Source organism: Macrotis lagotis, chromosome 5, assembly GCF_037893015.1.
Source record: "Macrotis lagotis isolate mMagLag1 chromosome 5, bilby.v1.9.chrom.fasta, whole genome shotgun sequence".
Lineage (NCBI taxonomy): Eukaryota > Metazoa > Chordata > Mammalia > Peramelemorphia > Peramelidae > Macrotis > Macrotis lagotis.
The window spans coordinates 47,072,780-47,098,565 of NC_133662.1; the positions used below are offsets into that span (position 1 = coordinate 47,072,780).

General features: G+C 34.6%; 1 protein-coding gene across 1 annotated transcript in view; it reads right to left on the minus strand.

Moving 5' to 3' along the window:
* EYS (eyes shut homolog) overlaps nt 1–25,786 on the minus strand; it is a 430,665-nt gene that overhangs the window by 98,078 nt on the left and 306,801 nt on the right. Inside the window, exon 7 of the mRNA XM_074190004.1 lies at nt 11,540–11,722. Within this exon, the coding sequence (XP_074046105.1) occupies nt 11,540–11,722 (183 nt within the window). The remainder of the gene's footprint in view (nt 1–11,539; nt 11,723–25,786) is intronic.

Below are 25,786 nucleotides of genomic sequence, written 5' to 3' on the forward strand. Positions count from 1 at the left end.
TCTAGCAAATTTTTAAGACTTTAAGTCACAGGACAATTGCCCATCTTCACTGGTATAGAGAATTTCTATCTCCTGAGTTTTTTTTTCTTTTTTTTCGGTTTTTGCAAGGCAATGGGGTTAAGTGGCTTGGCCAAGGCCACACGGCTAGGTGATTATTAAGTGTCTGAGACCGGATTTGAACCCAGGTACTCCTGACTCCAGGGCCGGTGCTTTATCCACTGTGCCACCTAGCCGCCCTCCTGAGTTCTTTATACCAATGAAATCACTATTCATAATGGAGTTATTAGCCAGAGCTGGGCTGAAACCAATTTTCAGTATGAGCATTTAAAATTTAGAAATCATCAAAAACTACAATTCAGATCTTGATTTATTGTTTTGTTGATTGTTTAGACTTAAAACAATAGAAAACATAGTGTACATTAAATGTAAAACCACATTAAAGGGGCAGCTAGGTGGCACAGTGGATAAAGCACCGGCCCTGGAGTCAGGAGTACCTGGGTTCAAATCCGGTCTCAGGCACTTAATAATCGCCTAGCCATGTGGCCTTGGACAAGCCACTTCCGTTTGCCTTGCAAAAACCTAAAAAAAACCACATTAGAACTGTTTGTTAAACATTTTTGAATATATCTGCCAAATTATCTACTATTCATATAATGTTTTCTCTTATCTGAGTGTCATAACTATACAGATGAGGAACTGGAGACTTTTCACAGTCACACAGTAAGTTTTAGAGTATGGACTGGAACTTCAGTCAATTAAACCAGCCCCAAACCCCATTTATTTGCTGCCTGCTACCCATTACTGTGCAAGACTCTTGGGATAAAACTCAAAGATCAAAACATTACCTGTCCTCTTCATTGAGCCCCCACTGTCTGTTTACATTGTTGAACCAACAAAAAGAATCACAATGATTTTTTTTTAGGTTTTTGCAAGGCAAATGGGGTTAAGTGACTTGCCCAAGTCCACACGGCTAGGCGATGATTAAGTGTCTGAGACTGGATTTGAACCCAGGTACTCCTGCCTCCCCTGCCGGTGCTTTATCCACTACCCACCTAGCTGCCCCCACAATGATTTTTAACGAAGATAAGTAAGTTGGTTCCAAGCCAAGGAGAATATACTTGGTGAATAGTTCCTGAATTTAGAGATAATGGGGCGTCTAGGTGGAACAGTGGATAGATAGAGCACCGGCCCTGGAGTTAGGAGTACCTGAGTTCAAATGCTGCCTCAGACACTTAATCATCACCGAGCCGTGTGGCCTTGGGCAAGCCACTTAACCCTTGCAAAAAAAAAAAATCCTAAAAAAAAAAAGAATGTAGAGATATTATTCTGTGCAGGTGTCAGAGGGAGAGGGAAAGAACTGATTGGACAGGTTTTAGATGATTAGCAAGTGAGAAATAATATGTGAATGGAAATCTCTGAATATGAGGAAAAGAAATTTTACTTTTATTTGAACTCTAAAGTTGTTATGAAATGTAACAAGGTGGTGTGAATAGAGGACCAGACTTGGGCAAATCACCGAACCTTTCTGGGTCTCAGTTACCTCATCTGAAAATGGGTCTCCTCTTGACCTTGAAGTTCTAAATCCCCTCTAGCTATAAATTAATGATCCTATGTTTCCTATATAGAACTCTAAAATGGAGGAATCCAGGATAGTGTGGTACTGGTCAATGAAAAGTTAACCATGCCTAGATAGAGGAAACCTAGTGAAAAGGTGCCGAGGGAAAACAGTCTCAGTAAATGAGCAATGAGGCACTGTCGGGACTTAGCAGTGGGGTAACATAAGAATCAATCAACAAACATTTATCAAGTTCCAGGCACATATAGATATGAAGAGAAAAGAAAATGAATCCTGTCTTCAAGTTAATTAAATTTTTAAAATTAAAAACATCTTTTAAAAATCTTTATGAACAAAAATCAATAAACACTTATACAAAGAACAGAGAACTGTATATGAAAGAATGAATCCTTATTATATAATTTTAAAGTATATATTAAATTTAATATGGTAGTTTAACTCCTTTGCTAATTGTCCCCTTAGGAATTTCTTTCTATTCTTTTCTATTTATTTAAAAAATGTTTCATTGATGTTCTTTTCTTTCTTTTCCCTTCATATTCATTTATAGAATAATACAGGGAAATAGAGAGACAGTACAGCATAGTAGATAAGAAACTGACCTTGGAACCAGAGCTGGGTTCAAGTCCCAGTTGTGATAATTTTAATATGTGACCAGACAGTTATTTAACCTCTTCAAACAACTCTCTCTAAGGCTAAATGCTGCAGAGAAAGGGTAGATCTGTATTGGAAGATGAGTGGTTTAATTTCAGAAAAGATAATGAAGTAAAGTGGGGCAAAGAATTAAACTCCTTTGAGAAAATAAAACAAAAATTAATTTATCTTGTCCTTAAATTTTATGCTGTTTTGTTTGAGAACAAATAAAAATGGAAGGGAAAAAGTACTACATTTCCAAAGAAATGAGGGAGAAGGAGAAACAGTATTTTTCATTAATAGAGAACTTCAGGAGCACATATATAAACATGGAAGCATCTCATGAACTTTACTCTTATCTAAATGAGAAGGATGGTTCAGCACACAAATAATGTAATATAGAAGGGCATAGAGAAGGAGTGGAGAAAATGGAGAATTTTTTTTTTAAAGGAAGAGTAAAATAGGGGAAGGAATAGTTGCAAGCAAAAAAATTCAACAACAAACCTTTTCATCTATTGGGGACAGATTAGAAAGAGGAAAATTAAAAAAAAAGAGTAAGAAAGCTTAAGTCCTAGCAAACCCAAGTTTGAGCAAAGAGAATAGTATCATATTATTCCAATTAGAGAAAATTAGTACTAATAGCAATTCTTTCACTTCTTTATTTTTCACTATTTATAATGTTTAAAGTGAAGAGCTGGGGTAGACTTTATTTTGCCTTAGGTGAATTCACTAAAGTAATTATTATTTCAGATAAGGTAACAGTAAAAATGACGTACAGAGAAACTACATTATACTGAAAGGCACTAAAATACTGAAATAATACCAGTATCATATATGTATTAGATAGAACAACTAAATATTTTGAGAATAATCTAATTGTAATAGAAGAAAAATGGGAACAAATACTGGGGCCTTGATGTATTCCTCTCACATTTAGATGTGTCTAATTAAATGATAAGCAAAATAGGAGTTAAGATCTGAATAGAACTTTAGAAAAGTTAGATCTGATAGAGCTCAAAGTTTTTTTAATTGAAATAAAAAAGAACATACCTATTTCTAACATGTGTAGAACATGTTTACAAAAACTGATCATAAACCATGTCATAAAATACTCATGAACAAATACAAAAATAAAAAGTAGCAAAATTAGACACATCTATATCTAAACACAACATAATAATATTTTAATCAAGAATCATGATTAGGAAGATTCAGATTTATACATGTATTCAAATATTTAAAGAACAATTCTAACACTAGACAATTTTGAAAAATCGACAAAGGAAGATATCCTGCCAAATTATTTTTATAAAACAAATATGATCCAAATACAAAAGCTAGGAGAGGCAGAGAAAAAAATTAGAGGTCAATATAATTCTAATGAATGTTGATAAAAATATTGAATAAAATATTAGCAAAGAGGCTATGACAGGATATGTAAAAGAGCACTAATAAAAGCATCTTAAATTTGCACAGTGGGCAGCAAGAGTACAACTGAAGGGGTCAAAAATAGAGCAATTTATTACTACCTAGTTAACTTTATGTTTAAAAAAATCTAACAAACATGTGTTTCTTCTAGGGTCTTCTTCATTACATTTTTTTTGAGATGATGGTGATTGTTAAATACAAAATGAAATGAAATTTAAAAAATAAATTTGATTATTCTAAAGCTATAAATGGGTAGTGTCACTTAGTCTATGGGATGTTGAAGCTTACATTGCTTTTACTATATTATGGTATTATTATAGATTATTGATCTGGAAGCTACCTCAAGAGTATTAAGTTCAGATAAGAAAAATAACCCTAAAAATGCTTTTCTTAAAGTAATTAAAATGGTAAGAGCAGAGTAGAGATTTGAACCTAGATATTCTCATTCCAAATACAGACTATTTCCCCCCATAACATACTACCTCCTTAATGGAGAATTATAGATTGTTTTCTCTATCCAAGAGACCCAGCATGGAGTTACAAATTAGGTAGCACATGACCTGGACTTGGGTTGTGACATCATCCTGATATTTGTTGATATGTTCATATTAACCTCAATTGTACCAATTCTTGGAAAAAGTGTCTCCTAAAGCTTCCATTTAAGGGCAGTCTGGGCCAGTCATTTCTTCTCCCCTTCCTTAGGGCCTTCATGGGACATAATAGACACATATTTATGGATTGATTTTTATTAACTCTATAATTTTAAATCAAGGGTATGGTGGAGTTAGCTTATGCTGACTTCCTACAGCCCAATTCTTAAAATTTACTTACTATAAATTAGGTCTTGATAATTTATTCTATTGATTTTTTTCTTAAGAAACTGGAGAAAATCATGATAAAGTAGATTAAATTTAAAATGTGTCATAGGTGCATTTTCCCCCCAGAAAGCCAGTTGTTAAAAAGTCACCAGTACTCCCAATCTCTACTTCTCTAGGCCTCAGTGGTCTTAGTTATAAAAGAAGAGTTGAACCAGTTAATCTCCAAGGTCCCTCTGAATGATATTTATGGAGATATTCAAGGTTCCAAGAAATCAAAATGTAGGCTGCTGATACCTTTCAACAATTTTCAGGCTAATTTTATGCTTTATTACATTACAGAAACAGCATGATTATTCTCACTTTGCTAATCTATTGACCCTGTAATTTCCACATAAAATTGGATATTCTGGAGTACTTATTCTGAAGGAAAGATTTAATAGTAGAGGGGTAACAAAAGTCTCCTATTACTAATATGTATGCTATCATACCTTCAAACTGTTCTCTTGTAGATGAGGAAGTATTAAGGCACATTAAATGTAATTCATCCCTATGAAAATAGTAATGGTCTTCAAGATAAAAAGTTAAAAAAGTTCTGGACACTTCAGGAACCCAGTTTTTAATCTTGGTTCCACTGCTTATCTAACCTTTGGCAACTCCCTTTTTCTCAGCGGGATCATTTATAAGGTGTCCCTGATAATTGACATTCCTTTATTAGGACTGTGGCAAATCCCCCCCAAAACAAAAACCTGGCAGTGATTTTAAAAGTCTGTATTGGTGACTATAGATATCAGGAATGGAAAAATAAAATAGATTCTTGTGATGAAGTTCACATCCATGGTTTCTTGTTTTCAAACTAACCCAAAAGTGATAATTGGGGAAATTTGGAAATTTACATCATTGTACAGTTAGGGATGTGAATTAACTTCATTCACTCCCTACTCCACAATTTAAAATTTATATAGGTGTTCTCATTATTTCCTTATTTGTAGTCAAGATCTTATATTTCCTGAATACTACAACTGGTAATCTGAATTAATCTCAAAGAGATCCTTCTTGTTAGATTTCATATGACTGTGACTACAGAAGAAAATATTGGATATTTTTCTTTGTTGAAAGGAAAATCGAACATAAATCCACTTCTTCAGTTCTTCTAAGGGGGTAGTAGAATCCAGAGAATTGCTATATTAATAAATTGGCTCTTGACCAGTTTCTCATATTAATGAGGCATCTGCCTTCTAGTTGATTTGTATGAGAATTCGACAGAGAAACTGGCTGATCTGGTAGGCTCCTGTGATACTATCTCTTTCCCACCTTTCCACTCTAGCTGATATTGTCTGCATTCCAATTATTTTCCCCAGGGGAAACATCACACAATATTTATGCATTCTTATCCCTGTTGTAGTTAATGACTAAATAGTTACAAGAAACATACAATTATTTGACAAGGAATGTTTTCAAAGCTTTGAGTGTAGTCCTTACAGTAAAGACTGCCATATGGCAGTGATTGGCAGTGTGTTGTTATATACTCTACAGTATCTAGTCATGTGGAGCAAATTTTCAGGAAAATGATTTTCTTCACCTGGAAAAAACCTATTCTTTTGTATTATTGGTAGGGCACAGATCAATTGTTAACTCAGAAGTTTTGATAGCAGAATGGCACAGGCACTTTTATTCACTATTGTTCATTTGGCAGGTATGCTATGTTTTGTATTGTTAGTAATCTTGTGTTTATATGTTTGGTTTCCTTAGAGTTTATATTCCTTAAGTTAAGAAACTAGATTGATTTTGTATCCTTAGCAATTCAATAGGCATTATGCAAAATGTAGGGGATAAAAATAAGAAAAAGACAGTCTCTGTTCTCAAGGACTTTGGGGGAAAAGAACACACAAAAAGACACAGGAAAATGGTGTATGGAGGAAAATGACATATCAGTAGGTATCTCCAGGTATGAAGATACCTTGTTTTGTAGAACTGAAAGCAGTCAGAGAAGGAGATGCAAAATGGAGTTAAAAGTTTAATTTCTGTCCTCTATAAAGGAAGACTTTGGGAGGAATTTGGTGTTCCCCTCTTCAGTCCTCCAATCAGAGAGGAGAGGACACTGAGGGAAGTGGAGGCCAGGCTTGAGTTAGCAGCATGGTGATGAGATTAGAAATGATGAATTTATCTTGAGAGGGCAATCTTATTCAGTGAAGAGGAAACCTAGAATAATTGCAGAAGCAAAGTAGTGTTTGATTGTTGTTCAATTGTTTTGTTGTACACTCTTTGTGACCTCTTTTTTTTTTTGGCAAAGATATAGGAATGGTTTACCATTTCCTTCTCCAGCTCATTTTACAGATGAGGAACTGAGTCTAACAGGCTGAAGTGACTTGTTCAGCTATTAGGAAATGTCTAAGACTAGATCTGAACTCAGGAAGAGGAGTCTTCCTGACTCTGGCCCAGTGACTTTCTGCTGTGCCACTTAGCTGCTGATGCTTAGCAAATTGTTGGAGATCAGTAAACACTGGCTGACTGAGGATCAATTTCCACAGGAAAATGCATGGAGAGAGAAGATTCAGATAGGTGAAATACCCAGCTTCCCCTTTCTTTTGTCAAGGAGCCCAGGTGAAAAGGGGAAGGAAAGATCAGCAAAAGAAATGAAAAAGAATTAGGAGACTTAATGGCATAAAATCTAAGGAAGAGAAATTAAAGAGAAACCAAGGAAAATGAGACCTGTGACAGAAGGTCATTGCTTTGGGTTTTTGGATGACAAAGCCAGGGTCCCCTGGGTATAGAAGGGTAGAAGAGTTCTGATGCTTATTTCCATGAAGGCCTGTCAGAGACCTCAGGTTAATTAATATAGAAATTTAAATTATGGGGATAGGTAGGTGGCACAGTGGTTAGAGTGCTGGGACTGAAGTTAGGAAGACTTATCTTCTGGAGTTCAAATCCAGCCTTACACATTTACTAGCTGTTTGATCCTAGGTAAGTCATTTAACCTTGTTTACCTCAGTTTCCTTATCTGTAAAGTGAGCTAGAGAAGGAAATGGCAAACTACTTTGCCAAGAAAATTCCAAATAGGGTCCAGAAAAGTCAGATAAGTGAAACATAGGAACAACAATAACAATTAAATTATGGCATAATCTCAGGTTATTTGGGGAAAATGGAAAGGTTAAAGAATAGTTTTTTCAGAAAATTTTATTAATTACAAAGGGATAATGACAGTCCCATTAATAATAGCTTAATGTAGACAGGGTGCTGTTCAAAGTACTCTTAAATTATTTCAAATAACTTGGTATTCAACATCAAGTGAGGTAGCTCAGTGATAGAATGCTGGGCAAGACATTAGGAAATCTTCAATTCAAATTCTAGCTCTTATTAGCTGAGGGATTCCGTATAAGTAACTCAACCTCTATCGGTCTTGGTTTCTTCATCTGTAAACTGAGATGGCTGGACTTGATAGCTCTGAAATTCTAGCTCTAAATCTATGATTCTATCAACATGTCATTCAAAATTATCCACATAGTCTATTTTTTTGCCCAGTGATTTAACATTACACAAGTTGATAGTTCCTCCTCCCCTGTGATATAGTAGGCAAAGTTGAAAGGTTTCAGATTCATTCAGCACCTTCTTTGATCTAATTGCCAAAATTTTCTGGCTACTTGTGATTAGTTTTGTTTTTAGCTGGTATTCTTCTACCCTCTGGTGGAATAAGGTAGAACTGCAATTCAGACTAATTCACACGAATAAGAAAATTCGATCTCCAAAATATTCTTTTTTTTTTTGTATACTTCCGTTTCTTACCTTTTCATCCTTAAGACCTTAAAAATTGCATTTTTATTTTGGGGTAATTTTGGTACTTTGTGGAGCTTTGATAGTGGTTGATACTGAATAAAAATCTAGCTACTTATCTCTCACAAGTCTAATGATTTTTTTTAGGTTTTTTTTTTTTTGCAAGGCGAATGGGGTTAAGTGGCTTGCCCAAGGTCACACAGCTAGGTAATTATTAAGTGTCTGAGACCAGATTTGAACCCAGGTACTCCTGACTCCAAGGCCGGTGCTTTATCCACTGCGCCACCTAGCCACCCCCTAATGATTTTTTTTAAAAAGGAATTTATCATTGGTAATAAATGTCGATTTACTGTATATCTGCAATCATAGGGGAAAAAACCCACTTAATCTGTAATTCTCCAAATTTCTTTCAATGCTCTGATATATGCCTTTCTAATAGTAATTGTTTTATTATTTGTACTTTCACTCTTTCTTTGTACTCATACCCCAAGTGCCTGCCAAAGTACCTAGTATATAGTTGGAATTTACTGAGTGCTTATTGATTAATGGTTGATTTGTGAACCTAAAAAGGTTTGCTACAGGGCAAACCTTATGCAAACCTTCTTGTAGGATTTTTGCTCGTGTTTTTCCATAAATCTTCATAGAAGATCTATCAGATATACTGGAAGTCTCCCTTAGGATCTTTCTCTATTTGATGAAAACCAGTTCAGCACATGGAGTATCTATTATCCCTCATTCTTTCTTCATGACTGACCTATCAAATATTTTCTTGATAGGAATTTCTCATATTTAGTTATTTACTTATATAATACCTAGGCAAGCAGAAATATCGGTTTTGGAAGAAGAAATTAGAAAATGAGAAGACTGTAGGACTCCAAAAGGTTTGGATATAATATACTCTAGACTGTGATTCTTGTTTGGTACTGAGGATTATGATATTTTCAAAGAGCATAGATACATAGCTATGAAAATCACAGGAAGGAGGAGTGTTTGTAAAATCTGTAAAATCAGTTTTAGCAACTGATTGGAAAAAGCTTCCTCCATTCCTAAGTCGTCTTATACTTCTTTCTGGATCTGACAGTAGCAGTTGAGGTCAGAATAGTCTGTTTATATAGGATCAAAGGGTTATTTGATTTTTTGTTTTGGTAGAAGAAGAGATTAAAAAGGGAAAATGTTTGATGGATGGATAGGGCAAATAGGGCAAGAATGGAACTCAGATTAAAGGATGGTGCTGATATAAGGACATTTATTCTAAAAGACAAAGATTGGAACCTCTGTTGGGCAGTATTGTTGACATATAAAATTTAACTAGGAATGACTTAGAGACTGGATTTGTGATTTCGCTGATAACATGAGAATTCCTGGATGAAGAAATTCCCCTCAGCCAACACCTTTGGTAACTTAAAGTCTACAACTTAAAGTCTTAGAGAATTATCTAGGTAGATGATTTCAGGTTAAAAATTTAGACCAGGGTCATACAGCCATAATGTATCAGAATGGAACTTGAAACCAGTCTTGACTGTCCTACCACTCTGCCATAATTTAATTTAATTTCATTAACTTTTTCTAATTCAGTCAAATAGAAATAATACTGACTCAAACCATTCTCATAGAGAATAATATAATATAATATAATATAATATAATATAATATAATATAATATAATATAATATAATATAATATAATATAATTAATATAATAATATAATATAATATAATCTTATAGAGACTAGGTAATATCACTGAGGAGTTTGAGATTCTTGGAAAGCAATATAGGACAAATGCTTTAATTATAAAATTTCACTAAGAAAGCTCAAATGAAAGGGGCTAGAAACAAATCTTTGAATCTAATACCCTCAACAAACACATTGGAATAGTTTCCATACCTTAAAAGAATATGAGTGTACTAGATCATTGATTTCAAGAATTCTTAGTTCATTTTGTATTATGAATCCCTTTGACTACCTGATGAAACCTATGGATTCTATTTTTTTATTTTGGGGGGTATTTAAAAAGTTTTTTTTAGGTTTTTTGCAAGGCAAATGGGGTTAAGTGGCTTGCCCAAGGCCACACAGCTAGGTAATTATTGTCTGAGACCGGATTTGAACCCAGGTACTCCTGACTCCAGGGCCGGTGCTTTATCGACTGTGCCACCTAGCCGCCCCTAAAAAATTTTTAAACTTAAATACAAAATAAAAAAAAGGAGGAAAAAAAGTTTCCATGTACACAGTTGACTATAAGAGAGGATTCAATATGACAATAAATTTCTATTTCAAGAAAACCTATATAATAAATAACTACTACACACAGTTTTTAAAGCTTCCCAGCTTTTCTATACTTCCTTCTTGGTTTTCTTTTCTTCTGTGCTGTCTCCCCTCTCCCTCCCACCCTTATATAGAGATACATAGATATCTATAAATTTATATACATATACATATATGTAAAATCATACTATGCTTGTTTTCTTCTATAATCTTGTTTCTCTGAAGGTGGAGAACATCTTCCCTCATAAATTCAAGTCTTTTTGTGTTTTTCTAGCTATGGAGTCTTTTAAAAAATAATGTTTTTGGATTCATAAAAGAAAATATATAGTATTATAAAGAAATCATTTACATGGAAAAACAATTATCAAAATGTTTTAAAAAACCAAATCCATAGACCCTAGTTTATGGCTATCTTATCCAGTCTAATCCCTTTATTTAACATATATGGAGAATACTGGGTCAAAGGGGTTGTGACTAATCCAGGATCATAGTGCTAGCTAGTGACTAAAACTTGTTAAAAAATTTTCTGACTTATTTTCTATTTTCTTTCTACTGTATCACAATGCTTCTTTGATAGAGTTCTGTTCTAAGTTTTATCTGTCAACATTGTAATATTGAATGCTGTTTCCATCTGTGGGCAGGTTGTCTCTTCATACAAGACTGGCAACAGCTATACTTCTTTTATGATTAAGTAGAAGAAAGATTTTTAAAAGAAAAAAAAAGAAATGCCAAATAAGCTCATCTCCTTGAAGCTGAAATCTCCTACCTAAATCTACATACTCTCAATTATTAAACTACCTAAATCTACATACTCTCAAATATTAAACCCACTTGGAGACTATCTTCAGCTAGTTATTAGAAAATGAACACATTCTCAGTGTCCAATACCTACCAATTCATGAGAGCAAAAAAGCAAAAAAGAAGTGTAATGATGCAGATTTTTTTTTTACTGAAAGAAAAATTAAGAGTTTTCCTAAAGAAACAGGATGTAAGCCATCTAAAATAGATTTAAAAAAAAAAGCAAAAAAAATCTCTAGCAGGGAAAATTAACCTTACCTTGGCCCTTTTGTCCAGTGAAAAATATCAGATTGTCTTGCAGTGCAGAATTATTGTTTGCCAACTGGAATTTCAGGTGGAATTCATAGTAGAAGCTGATATCTGGAATCTTTGAATAGGCCAGGAATGAAGTGTATCCAAAGGAATCTGTGCCACTGAAACTGGGCTGAGTAATATTAATAACTGTGGAAAAAAATCCCAAATCAACCAGTTAAAATAGATTTTTATTCATTGATCGATAAACATAAATCTAAAGGCCATCTAGTCCAACCCACTCTTTTTTCAGATGCAGAAACTGAGGACCAGGGGGGCTATAAGTGGTACAGTAGATAGAATACTGGACCTGGAGTCAAAAAGACCAGAGTTCAAATATGATCTCAGACGCTTACTAGCTGAGAGACTCTAGGTAAGTCATTTAATCTATTTGTTTCAATTTCCTCAATAGCAAAATGGAATTAATAAAAGCACCCATCTCCCAGGGTTTATGTGAGGATCAAGTAAGATAATATTTGCAAAGCTATTATCACAATGACTGGAACATAGTATGTTCAAGATAAATGCTATTTTGTTATTATCATTATCAATATTATTATTATTATCATTATTATTAATTAGATTTGCCCAATGTCACACAAGTAGAAAAACTCCAAAGTGGGATTTAATGTTCTTTAGAGCAAAATGAGACCCATGATTTTTTATTTCCATATTCGGATAATTGAATATCAATATAGTTGCTTTCTTTTGTAATATTATCTATTTTATTTTATGAATTTAAAACCACTATTCTGAGAAAGGTTCCATGGGCATCTATAGACTTCCAAAAGAGCCTACAGAGTAACAAAAAGATTAAGAACTTCTGCTTTATACCCAAGACCCTTCAAACAGTGTCCCAAAGTCTGTTTTACCATCAGATTTGAGTTCCTTTAAGTTCTGTTTGAGCTTCAAGTGACAGAGAATTTTTCAAAATCAGAATGTTGACAATTCAATTTTGTATCTTTAGATTCTATCACTTTACACACTTTTCTAAAGAGTATTTTTAAAAACTTCATTCAGTATGCATGGGATTTTTGATTTTCTTTTTTTTTTCTTTTTTTAAAGACAGATTGCCAGCAGACAAAATAAATTTCTTGGGTGCTTTGTAGCCATGTCCTAGAATCTTGATGCTCTCAATAAATTTAGACTTGGAGCAAACTCTTCTGTCTTAATCCTCTGTCCTTATATGAACCAAAACTACAGGTCAGAAGCCAGGGCCTGAGAAATAAATCAGCTATTCAATAAACATTTATTAAAGGTCTGCTAAGTTCTAGGCACTGTGCTAAGCACAGAGGATACAAAGAGATAGAAAAGATGGTTCCTGCCCTCAGGTAGCTCCCAGTCTAATGGGGGGATCTGGAAGATAATATGAAAGAGGTTAAAAATCTGGGTGACGGAGAACCTGGAATGAGGACATGCAAAGTGAAATGATGAAAAAGCTGCCTTGAACTCCCTTCTTAAGTGAAGTATCTGGAAGGAGCTCTCCAGTTACTTATCTACTACCCTTTTTAATCAGAGGAAAGCAGAGAAATAGGAAGAAAACTGATCAGTTTTCATTGTCTATAGAATTTTGTGCCTAAACTATTTCTTAAAAGCTTTTGCTGGAAAGTACCATTAATAATACACTGAAATAGTGAGTTCCAATATTTAACAATTAACCTTTGTTAGCAATTAACAATTAACTTTTCTTGCCTCAGTTTCCTTATCTGTAAAAAGATCAAAAAGATCAAAAGAGACACTGTCTGGCACATAATAAGCACTATAGGAATGAAGAAATATTCAGAATCCAACCATATCAAACAGCTGATAAAAAAAGATAAAAAAAGAAAAAAATTACTGACTGCAAGGTCCTTTGGTACAAAACTTACTGAGGTCAATGGGAACAAGAAAATTCTATGTAAAGATAGAAGTTCCTTATTAAGCAAATAATTTCCCCTGTGGATTCTCATCTTTTTTCTTCCTCTCTAATTATCTTGTTTATTACAATTCTTTCCCTTTTCTTCACTGCTTTGTTGATCTTTTTACTCCCTTCATTACAGCTGCAGTTGGAATTTACTCCAGAGGACCATTAAAAGTAGAGAAAGAGGACTGTTCACCCAGTCTCCTATTGTATTTTCTTTGATCAGAGAACATTTTTTTTAGAAATTCTTTCTATTGGTGAGTACAATTTAATTGCTATTGTGGTTGTTGGTTTGATTTGGATCTGTGATTTTATTGGCCTGAAAATTTCTCTAGTGATACCTCCCTACACCAATGCAGATGGACATCTGTTAACAAATAGTATTTAGTTGAGTATTTAATAAGTATCTCCAATGTTCCAGAAATTATGCTAAGCACCGAAATGTATAATCTTAGAGAGCTGCCAGGGCTGTTGAGAGTTTGAATGACTGGGTCATGGTAATATAGTTAGTATATGTTATAGGAAAGACTTAAAGTCTTCCTATTTAAGAGATAAATTCTTTATCCATTACTCTACTTGCTTCTCAGCTTAAGAAGTAGGTCTTCACTTGGTTATCTTTATACTATTGTTTACTCCTTAGAAAACAATCTACATGGAATCAATAAAACTTAAAATGTCATGGGATTAAAAAATGTTTCTTTCTTTTTTTCCCAAAGGTCATTATGGATTGAGCCATTCATGCCTATTTATAATCCTTTATTTGGCAAATGTTACATTGGCACTCAGGAAAGATAATTTTTTTTTTAAATTTTCAAGGCAATGGGGTTAAGTGGCTTGCCCAAGGCCACATGGCTAGGTAATTATTAAGTGTCTGAGGTCGGATTTGAACCCAGGTACTCCTGACTCCAAGGCTGGTGCTCTATTCACTGTGCCATCTAGCCACCCAAGATAATTTTTTATTAGGAAATTTTATAACCATTCTGCCTATTAATCTAGATATATCAAATAGGATATCTTTGCACAAAAAACTGACTACTCCTCTTTGCTTTTTCACTTGAGAGTCATAAGTTTCAATTTTGGTAAAGGTGCCATAGAAAGAAGTATAAAGCTATTAACAATTTTCAGAGTTTAAAGTGGGGCATCATGACATATCACTGCCTTTTTATTGCTTTAAAAATATACAGGAAAAATTATGGTTTATGAACAAGAGGTAATAAAACTTTCTAAGCCAGGTTCTTTATAGACAGTGGTGTAGTGGACAGAGGTTTTAATGGAAATGAAATGTCCTAGAATTGATGCTGAATAAGATTATAGAAGGTTTGTTCACCTTGGCACAGAAAACAACGAAAGTGAAATTTAATTATATATCATAGTATGATAAAAGACATTTGTTTTTATTTTCTGTTAATGCCCAAGTGATCTTCCTGGGATGCTGCTGAGACCATGTTACTTCTCCATTCAAAGAACTTTATTCCTCTGTTTGCCAGAGTAAGAATTATTATTCCAGACCCACTACCTTCAACTTCCTACTTTCCAGCTTCATATTACCTTACTGCTATATTCAATGCTTCAGTCAAATAGGCTTATATCTTCTTTGATCTAGAACAGACCTTAGAGTTAGATCATCTTTCCTGATCTAATCTTTCTCTTTTATAGATCAGCAACCTGAACTAAAAGGTAGATTAAATGATGAATCACTTAAGTGACAGGGTCAATATTTAAACTCTTGTGAAAAAGACCTCAATTAATCAACAAGCATTTAAAAGCACATATTGTGTTAATCTCCAGACACTGGAGATTTTTAAAAAAAGGAGAAACATTCCTTGACTTCAGGGAGCTTATATTCTATTGAAGGGATAGTGATGTTGGAAGAGGTACACCCAAAATAGCTAAAATCTATTACAAAGTCAAAAAAAGGTAACTTATGTAGGATAGTCACAAGCATCTGTGGTGATTAGAAAAGGTCTCATGTAGGAAGTGGCAGATAAAATGAGTAGCTCTTTCTATTAGACCATGCTCTATCACATCCTAAAATCTTCTTTAGTCTAAATATCCTTGTTTTCTTTGGCTGATTATGTGGCATAATCATGGATAGCTAGCTTAGTTTTGACAGAGGTTCCTGATAGGATTAAGCAGGATGATGGATTTTTCAGACAGAACAGCAGATCCCCAAGATTACCTTGAACATGAGTTGCAGATGGGAAAGCAATGACGACACCAATAAACTAGAGATTGTTGAAGCAATTAAATATGATAGCATTAATTTGTGTTTTTTGCTGGACCACATCAATTCAATCAGTTCCATATTGGGGAGGGAATTTCATATTCCCTCCATTATGAGGAAAACTGTGGTCATATCTTCTTCTTCTCTGGGCTTCACTTCCGACTTTTCAGACTTTCTCTACCATGTCACTGAACAGATACTTTTTCCTCCCCCTTATGATATAATCTTGGAAAACTAGCTTAGTTTAACTGGCAGAAGCTTTTGACTGGGTTGAATGTAGGGTGTTGGACTTTTCAGCTGCAGCAGCATGTCCCCAAAACCACTTCATAAGACTGAGAGGGATTGTGATCTACAAATGGGAAATTATTAACTACACCAGCAAATCACGTTCTTCAGGCTTCCTTTTATTTGTGGTCTTTCTCCATTAGAATGTAAATTCTTTGGGAGGGATTAGGGAATTTGAGTTTTGCTTGACCCTGGCACATAATAAATATTATTTTACTTAACTATTAATTTAACTCAATTAAATTAAATTAAATCAATTAATTAAATTAACATTACCTTCCATTGCCCTCTTTTCTGCCTGGAAGATCTGGGTTCAAATTCTACCACTGAAATTTAGAAACCCTAAGATTCTTTACAAATCACTTCACTTTTCTCAGGCTCTGAAATATGATCAGAATTGATCACAACAACAAAAATGATCATAGCATCAGAGTTATATGGTATAAATGGAATAATAATAGTACTTTTTCAAAGATGAAAGGACTGTGTGTCTGTATTTCTTATGTTAAATTTAAACATTTAGTTATAATGAAATAGTTTTATATAGTAAACTTTTATGTAGCTTGTTGCATAAAAATAATTCCTTAGTTAAGGCAAGGGATAGTTTCTTTATAAGTTCTTAGAGAACAACAGATTAGTTGCATTGGGGATGGTTGGGACTATTAAATGTTGACAAATTGAAAAATCAAAGTTTATAGCAGGTAGGGAAACAGAATAATTATCTATAAATTATAGGGTTACCTTAGTATAGGAACAAATAATCTGATATTCATAACAATCCTGTTAATAAGATCAGTTAGACTCAATAAGAAAGTGATACATTTCTTGATGAAAGACTATGCCCAGTACAACCCTCAACTTGCACATAGGTGGTAATCAATAGTCTTTGAATTATTGAAGAAGTGGAATTATGGACAATATATTCCTCAATATTGATCAGGGAAATCTGCAATAAAAATAAAGATGTATATAAAATGGTTAATGTTTAAAAAAATTTCAGTATAAAAAGGGGTAAATTTCAGTCCTTTTGAAAATTCATTTCTATGGAACTTTACTACAATAATAGATAGCATTTATGTGATCCTTTGAGTTTTGCAAAGGACTTTGCATATACTGTCTCACCTATAAGATAGATGCTATTTTATTTTTACTATTTCTACTTTACAGATGAGGAAATTAAATTGATAGAGATCACCTAACTAGTAAATATCTGAGGCAGAATTTGAACTGGAGTATTTTTGACTTCAAATATGGCACTCTACTTTTCACCTAGCTTCAGGGAATTTATTAATTTCTGACAATGCCAGAAAAAATTATATCTCATAATACTGAAAAGTAATAAAATCACATTTCTTTTAAATTTAGTCTATGGTTTAGGATGCCTTTCCATCTCCACTTTTGGAAATTAATAAGGTTTTTACTCTGTTGGATTCATGAACAGAGTTCAAGATGAAAAGCCAAGAAGTTTGCTAAGTAGGGGCAAAAAGCCCAGATTTTTCCCATTCAACTTTGTCATAATTAACTTCTCCTGGTATACTGGGAGGTATAAATAACTATCTGACTTGGCATCTTAGCTGCAATGAATTATATATGATTAAAAGAGCAAATGTAGGCTAATATTTGAAGCTAATAAGAAGAAAATGTAATGAATGAAAGTGATTAGGGTACTTTTTAGATTTCTATTTTTGAATTAAATTTGCTTTTCAATTAACAAGCATTTATTTTCTCTTCCTCCTGTGTCCCTCTCCTCTCCAAACTCTGAAGAAGAAAATCAAAACCCTGGTGCCAAATTCTCATAGTTATACTATCTTTGGGGGCTTGTTTTGCACATTTCCAGATTGCCCAATGGAGGTGTTCTGCTTCTTCTTTTTCCCTTATCATGAGATTGATAGAGGCTTCTTTTGACTGGTTGCATAGACAGAACAAACTATCTTTAAAACTGTCAGACTGGGACTATCTTGCTTTCTTTTGTTCAGTTTTCAGAGAAGATGAAGGTTAACCTTTAGTGTGGGCACAATGAACTGAATTAAAAAGATGAAAGAGAGGATACTGTCCTTTCCTCTCTCCTTTATACACTGTATTATGTCTTGATCTGTTTCATTTGTCTTTTTAAATTTTTAGACACAGGAGATAATAACCACTGGATCTGGGAGTTGGAGCCATGGGGGCAGATCGAGGATTATAAGGTGGATGTTTTAGCAGCAAACCTGACTGGAGAAGTCAGGGTGCTTAGAACTCTATCCCAAAGAGGGCTTTGGACTTGGAACTTGGAACAGTGCTAAAGTTGTTTGTATATTTGTTATTTATTATACCTTTGAGATAAATATTTCTCTCTTTTTTGCAAGGCAATTGGGTTAAGCGACTTGCCCAAGATCACACAGTTAGGAAAGTATTAAATATCTGAGGCTGGATTTGAACTCAGGTGCTCCTGCTTCCAGGGCAGGTACTCTAACTACTGCAACACTTAGCTGCCCCTAAATATTTCTTTGGAAAAACTAAACTATTAAAAAGTGTTAAATTAACCTGGGGTACAGGTACTCCACTTTGCTTAGGAGAACACCATTGGTGGGAGTTAGAGCCAATGATCAAATCTAGACTCTCCCAACCTTTTTTTTTTGTGGGTCAATGGATTTAAGTAACTTGTCCAAGGCCATACAGTTAATTCATCTCAAGTGCCTGAGACTGGATTTGAACTCAGGACTTACTGCCTCCAGGGCTGGTGTACCACCTAGCTGCCCTTACTGCCCAAACTCTTTTAAGTTCAACAGAGAACCAATATCTGGCCTTCAGACAGTGGGTGCCAGGGTACTAAGTATTAACAAAAGCAAAACAAATTTTCATATTGGCCATGTCAAAACACATGTGTTATTTAGCCCATCATTTCTGTCAGGAGGTGATTAGTATTTTTTTTTTAGTCTTCTGAAATCATAGTTGATTATTGTGTTGAATTGTAATCTTGTAAATTTTTATTTTTAAAAACGATTTTCCTATTGCTATCTTCTGTATTTTCATTAACCACCTACATTTTCAGAGCTTAGCACAGTACCTAAATGTACCTAATATATGCTTATTTACTGATGACTATACCTCCCTCAACCTCTTATCCATTTTTAAAGAACCCTTCTTTATAATACTAAAAAGAAGTGTAAGAAAAAAAAAAGCTTAGCAGAAGTAACGCATTGAAAAATTGAGACATTATTTGACATTTCTGCAAGACTATTGTAAGGCGAATTGTTTGCCTCAACCAGTGCCTTCTTACTTCCTTATTGCCAGCTATTGAGTCTGTATTTGCATTTTTGTGATTATGATTTTATGCATATTTGCTGGCTTTTAGTCAATGGGTATCAGCCTTGGCCTAAAGACATATAGTCCCACACTGGGCTCATGCTATGAGGCTCTTTAGCTTGATCAGATCTTGCCAGAGCTGGTGCTTGCTGACACAGCCTTTCAGAACCTTAGATTACTACCATACTTTGATGAAGTATAGTAAAAGACACTGATTACTAGAATTTAAAATGCTTTGCACTTTTAGTAAGGATCCAGATTTAGTGGACACATTTGTATGTGGATACCTGTGATCAAGGAATAGGATCTCATTTAAATTTTTTTATTTTAGGCTTTTGCAAGGCAAATGGAGTTAAGTGGCTTACCCAAGGCCACACAGCTAGGTAATTATTAAATGTCTGAGACCGGATTTGAACCCAGGTACTCCTGACTCTAGGGCCGGTGTTTTATCCACTGTGCCACCTAGATGCCCCTTATTTAAATTTAAAAATAGCTATCCACTTTGCAGAATTACTGCATCAATAATACTTTAATTAATGTACTTGAGAATATGAAAATTACTAGTTTCTGGCCCACCTGTAACCAAAATTTATATTTAAAGTACCATACTACAAATATTAAATGCTATTCTTGATTAAAATTGATGAAGAGATGATTCTTTTGAATCTGAAATACTATGAATATCTGTACACATTTCTTCTTAATATCTCACAAAAAGCATAGTAAATAAAATTAAAAAATTCTCTTAGTCTTAAAAAAATCTTGAAATAATTAACATTTATATTCTCTTATTCATTTGTATTTCTAAACATTACTTTCCCACCATGCAAATAAGGCACACAATGCTGTTCTCTATTCTATATTCTTCAATTGTAGGACTCTAATAACTTCTTCTATTTTCCACAGACCCTAAATTCTACAGAATGGATATTAGGGTATAATTGTACTAAGGTATAAGAGAAAACAGAGACAGTTAACATACATTTCAGGTACCTCATTTTCTTTTTTTTAACAGGTGGATTAGGGAGATGATATGGACATATTCACCCAGATTTTTATAAAATAACAGATTATGTCTCTCATGGAGTACATGTAGGCAAGACTGAGAGATGAATATATTTGGGTAGATTTCTCACTCTTTTCACCTTGATGGCCAGGCCAGAGACCTTGTCCTGGAGATCTGAACTTATTGAGTTTCAGAGCTCCTGCTTTGGGGCCTTTGCTGGCCTTATTGATAAGTGCCTCATTTTGCTCAATATTTCATATAGGTTCCAGTAATGCTATTCTCTTTTCTTTGATCCTTAGCAGTCTTCACACTTAACCATTTTTTTTAGGTTTTTTTTTTGCAAGGCAAACAGGGTTAAGTTGCTTGCCCAAGGCCACACAGCTAGGTAATTATTAAGTGTCTGAGACCGGATTTGAACCCAGGTACTCCTGACTCCAGGGCCAGTGCTTTATCCACTACACCACCTAGCTGCCTCCACTTACCATTTTTTTTCAGATTCATTCCAGTTTTGAAACCATAATAAAATCAGTTTTTCCCTTGCTTCTGGAGGGTATGTTAATCCATTTTCTATGCCTTTACTCCCCTATTCTTTAACTTTCCTCACCAAAATACCCCATTCCTGGTCACCATTCCCATTTTTGTGTTGTCTTCCCCATTAGAAAGTTTGAAAGTTACAAATTGAGCTCATTATATACTTAAAAAAAACAGTAAGTTCTACATATCAAAATTTTCAGTTCATTGTACAAGTCTCTCCTGTAATAGTGCTGATTTAGTGTATGACAAGTTCAGAACTTTTTAAAAAAAGAAAGAAAAATGTAAGTTCTTTAAGGACAGAGACTGTCTTCAAGTTTGTATTTTTATCTCCATCACTTATCAATCATTCTTAATAACTTATTTAATTCCTTCATTCATTATCAGATACAGAGTAGTCATGAATGGCTTGATGTCAACTTGGAAGGTCTCCAACAGTGTTTTCCAGGCATCTGTCCTTGGCCATACTGTTTTATATTTTTTTTCAATGACTTAGATTAAGTTATAATTGGCAATCATAAAATTTGCACGTCACTCAAATTTGAGTAGGATAACAAACTCATTCAGTGAGAGATCCAAAAGGATCTTGATAAACTACAACATTAGGACAAAGCTAATGCTATGATATTTCAGAAAGATGAATATAATATTGACATCTATTTGGAGCAGGAGATAGAGTGCTAGGCCTGAAGCCAGGAAGACCTGAATTCATATCTGGTCTCAGATACTTGCCAGCTATGTGAATTTGAGTTAAGTAACTTAACTTCTACTTCCCTCAGTTTTATAACATGCAAGAGAATAATAGTACCTATCTCCCAAGATTGTTGTGAGGATCAAAGGAGATAAGAATTGTGAAGTTCTAAGCACTACATAAAAGATATTATTAATATCTTATGCTAGACCTTGCAAAATCAGCATCCTAAGAAAAAAGATGAGGGAGTCATTACTAGAAAGTAGTCCATGTGATAAAGTCTGAGCAGTTAGTGAGTTGTAACTTTTGCCATAGACCTTTTTCTTCTCTTCTCTCTCTATAGTCTTCTCTTGATGTTCTTACCACCTTCTGTGGATTCAAGTATCATTGGTCTCTGGATAATTTCCAGATATAGAAAAACCAGCCAGAACTCTCCACTGACCTACCTCATTCACTGCCTACTATACATTTTAAAATATCACAAATGAAATTTAACAAAAAGATAGCCTGAAGCACATTTCTTTGATAACATATAATAATAATAATAATAATAATAATTATTATTATTATTATTATTATTATCAGGGTCAGTAACCTGAAAATAAGATGGGTAATTGGTTACCTCAGTTTCCAGGCAAAAGACCCTAAGCAAAAGGAAATTCCATTTTATAGATTTTTGGGAAGTACAGAATAATGAATAGAACAATCTAGAGGTCATCATGGAGATGAGGGTAACAGGATGGCTTTCATACCTGAGGTATGGGGGAACATTATGATTATTTGAAAGTTGTAAATGGGGGCTAGTAACAATTGTCCTTCCTTCCGGTTATTAAGAAGTGTTCATTGTTTGAGTTCACTCATACTTCTTTGGATAGCAAACTAGACATCTTGAAGGATTGCTTGGTGGTATAAAAATATTAGGCCCAATTCCCTTACATCAAATAGCCCCCCCCCCCCCCCCCCTGCCCACCGCAATCTCTTCCCCTTCCTTCAGGTTAGCAGAATTCCTTGAGACAAAAGCAGAACAGTGTTTATTTAGAGAACTGGATTTCTAAGCTTGCTCCATCAGTTGAATTTTGAAGCAAGTTCAGAGACAGAGAGCCATGTTTTGGATATTTACAGGAAAAAATCAATTAACTTTGAATGGGATCAATAAAAAAATCCTACAGTATCAAATTAATCTTTTCAAGTGGAGTTCCTGTAGACATTTCAACTTTAATGACACAAAAGAGAAATAAATCCTTCCTCTCTCCTCTCTTATTCTCAACTTCCTTATTTCTGTTGAACCACTGTGTATTTCCAGCTCCTAAGGATAATAAACTTAGAATCATCCTTTACTCTTCATTATCAATACAGAGATCCAATCCATTGCCAAATCTCACAAATTATACTCCATCAACACCTATCATCTCTATCTTTTTTCCACAAACAGGGAGGACTGCTAGTTTAAGCCTTCATTACCTTTCAACTGTAGGACTCTAATAACTTCCCAATTAACCTTTCTACCTCCTGTCCCTTCCTTCTCCAATCCAATCTCCATAGAGCTCCAAAAATGATATTATTAAAGCTCAAGTCTGCCCATGTCACTCACAAAGCTCCAATGACTCCCTATTGCTAGTAGGATCAACTACCCACTGGCATTTAAAACTCTTTATTATCTGACTCCTGATTTACCACACATGAACTGTTCTTCATGAACTTTACATTCCAGTCAAACTGGGCTGCTTATTACCCTTCTCATGCAACACTCCATCCCCAGTCTCCTTTCCATAGCAGTCTCCCCCTGCCACCTCTGTCAAAAAGGATCCTGAACTTCTTTTAAGACTTAATACAGGGGTGGCTAGGTGGTGTAGTGGATAAAGCACCGGCCTTGGAGTCAGGAGTACCTGGGTTCAAATCCGGTCTCAGACACTTAATAATTACCTAGCTCTGTGGCCTTGGGCAAGCCACTTAACCCCATTTGCCTTGCAAAAACATAAAAAAACCCCCAAAAACAAAACAAACAAAAAAAAAGACTTAAAAGAAGTGCTATTTCCTTCAGGAGGACCATTATGCACTCCTAAATTTCTTATGCCTTCTTCCACAGAAATTACTTTGTATTTGATGATGTTTGTCCTTTATTGTTGAAGAAGGCCATGACATCAGGGAGGTGACACCATGACCTGCATCTGATGATTTGAGTGAAGGGCTGCTGTGCTTAGTGCTAAGTGCCTGAGACCAGATTTGAACTTGGGTCTTCCTGTCTTCAGGGTTAGTGCTCTACCCATTGCACCATCTAACAGTCCCACTTTGTATAATTATATGTCTATATCTACATCTATATAATCTAAATTGATGTGGGTACCTACCTTTTTCTGTATCTATAGTCTATCTAAATTATTTTCCCACAAAATATCATAATTTCCCCCCCATAGAATCTAACTCCTTGAAAACAGGAACTGTTTCATTTTGTGTGTGTATGTATATGTATATGTGTATGTGAAATGTGTATATCTTCAGCACTTAGCATAGTGACTGACACATAGTAAAATACTTAAATGCTTGTTGACTGATTACATTATACAAGATATTGTAGTTGACAAAGCTCCTTCCTTACAACAACCCATGAGGGAAGTAGCTCAGGTATTAACTGAAGTTCAGAGGAGTTTAAGTAACTTGTCATTAATCACAGAGCTAGGTCAAGGTCAGAACTAGGACATGAAATGAAGGTCTTCTGGTACCAAATCTAATCCTTCTATTTACCATCCTGTCTCTGGAAAAAAAGACCAATTTAACAAGTTTTATAGATCAAAAATCTTGATCAACTTCATAGGATAAGAGTTTTATTTTACCTTTGAAGACATATCCCTATAGAAGGTTTAGTTATCCTCAATGAAATATCCCAAGGCAGGCTGGGAGCTTAAGTTTAAGACAGGAATGAAATGAAATACTCATACAACATCTCACAATAAAATGAGGATTTTTTTTAAGTCATAGCAGGGGAAGTCTATTTATCAAAGATACAGCTCAATATAACTTTCCTGTCCAAGTGTGTCCAAAGATAATTCAAGGTCTTTTGTATGAAATGTGTTAGGAAGATAAATCAATACCTCAAAATTTTAATCACCTAATTTTAATGCAAAACTAGACTAGATTCTGCTTTTTAAGATCTTTCTCTTATTATATCAGTGAAATAACTGCTGGCATATCCTTGATGGGGAGGATCATGACAACAGGGAGGTGGGAGGTGATGCTATGATAAGCAAATGAATTGGATTTAAGTAAGGGAGGGCTGTGCAAAGTCACCAACTTCAATTTCTCTTCCAGACTCATCTGGGTTCAGGGGTCAGAAGCAGATCAGGACAACAGGAGATGGCACTAGATGCAGTGGAAGACAGTGGCCTTTTTGAACAGAGGTTTTTAACAGGCCTCAGTTTGACTGAGGCAATACCCATTCAGTGATTAAGGTTAGATAAGAAAGAATTGAGGCAAAAAAAATGACTTCTTTAGCTTAGACCAAAAGGGAAAATCAATCTGGGAGGGGAAGACACTCAAGGTTTCTAGCCAAAATGGAAACAATTGCTATTTAATATCATTCAAGTCAATCCGGGCCCAAAAATGAACAAGTAAGGTTTGATCTGGGACCAAATCAATTGTTGGATTGTTAACCAATGGATTGTTGACCAATGAATGAGACTCAGAGTGATTTTGGTTTAAAAGATGAAGAGAATGGTTGCAGGAAAGCTTGGGAAGACATATGATCTAATGTAAAGTGAAATGAGCAGAACCAGAAGAACAGTTAATATATAACAATTATATAAAGATAATCAATTGTGAAAGACTCAATATTTCTGGTCAACACAAAGACCCACCACAGTTCCATAATACTCATGATGAAAAATGTTATCCATCTGTAGGTAGGGATTCAAGAGTACATACTGAAGCATATTTTTCTCTCTCTCTCTTTTTTGGCTTTTTTTTTTTTTAACAAGGCTAGAGAGGAATTTTGCTTTGCATGGCTTTATATTTATTATGGATTTTATACTTCTTGCCTTCTTACTGGTTGGGGGAAGGGTAGAACCTAGAACCTAAAATAAAATTGAATAGGAAAAAATAACAATGATGCTGTAGATGGGAACATAGGTGGATACCACTGGGGAAAGGGACCTGAAAAAATTGATGGAAGTTTGTTTATTAATGAAGAAATCACAAGGCTCTGGGAGTTAGGTGGGAAGAAAAGCTACAAATTTTAATTCCTAGGTTACTACAAAAAATTAACATTCTAATTCACAGAGTTCTTTAAGGAGGCAGCA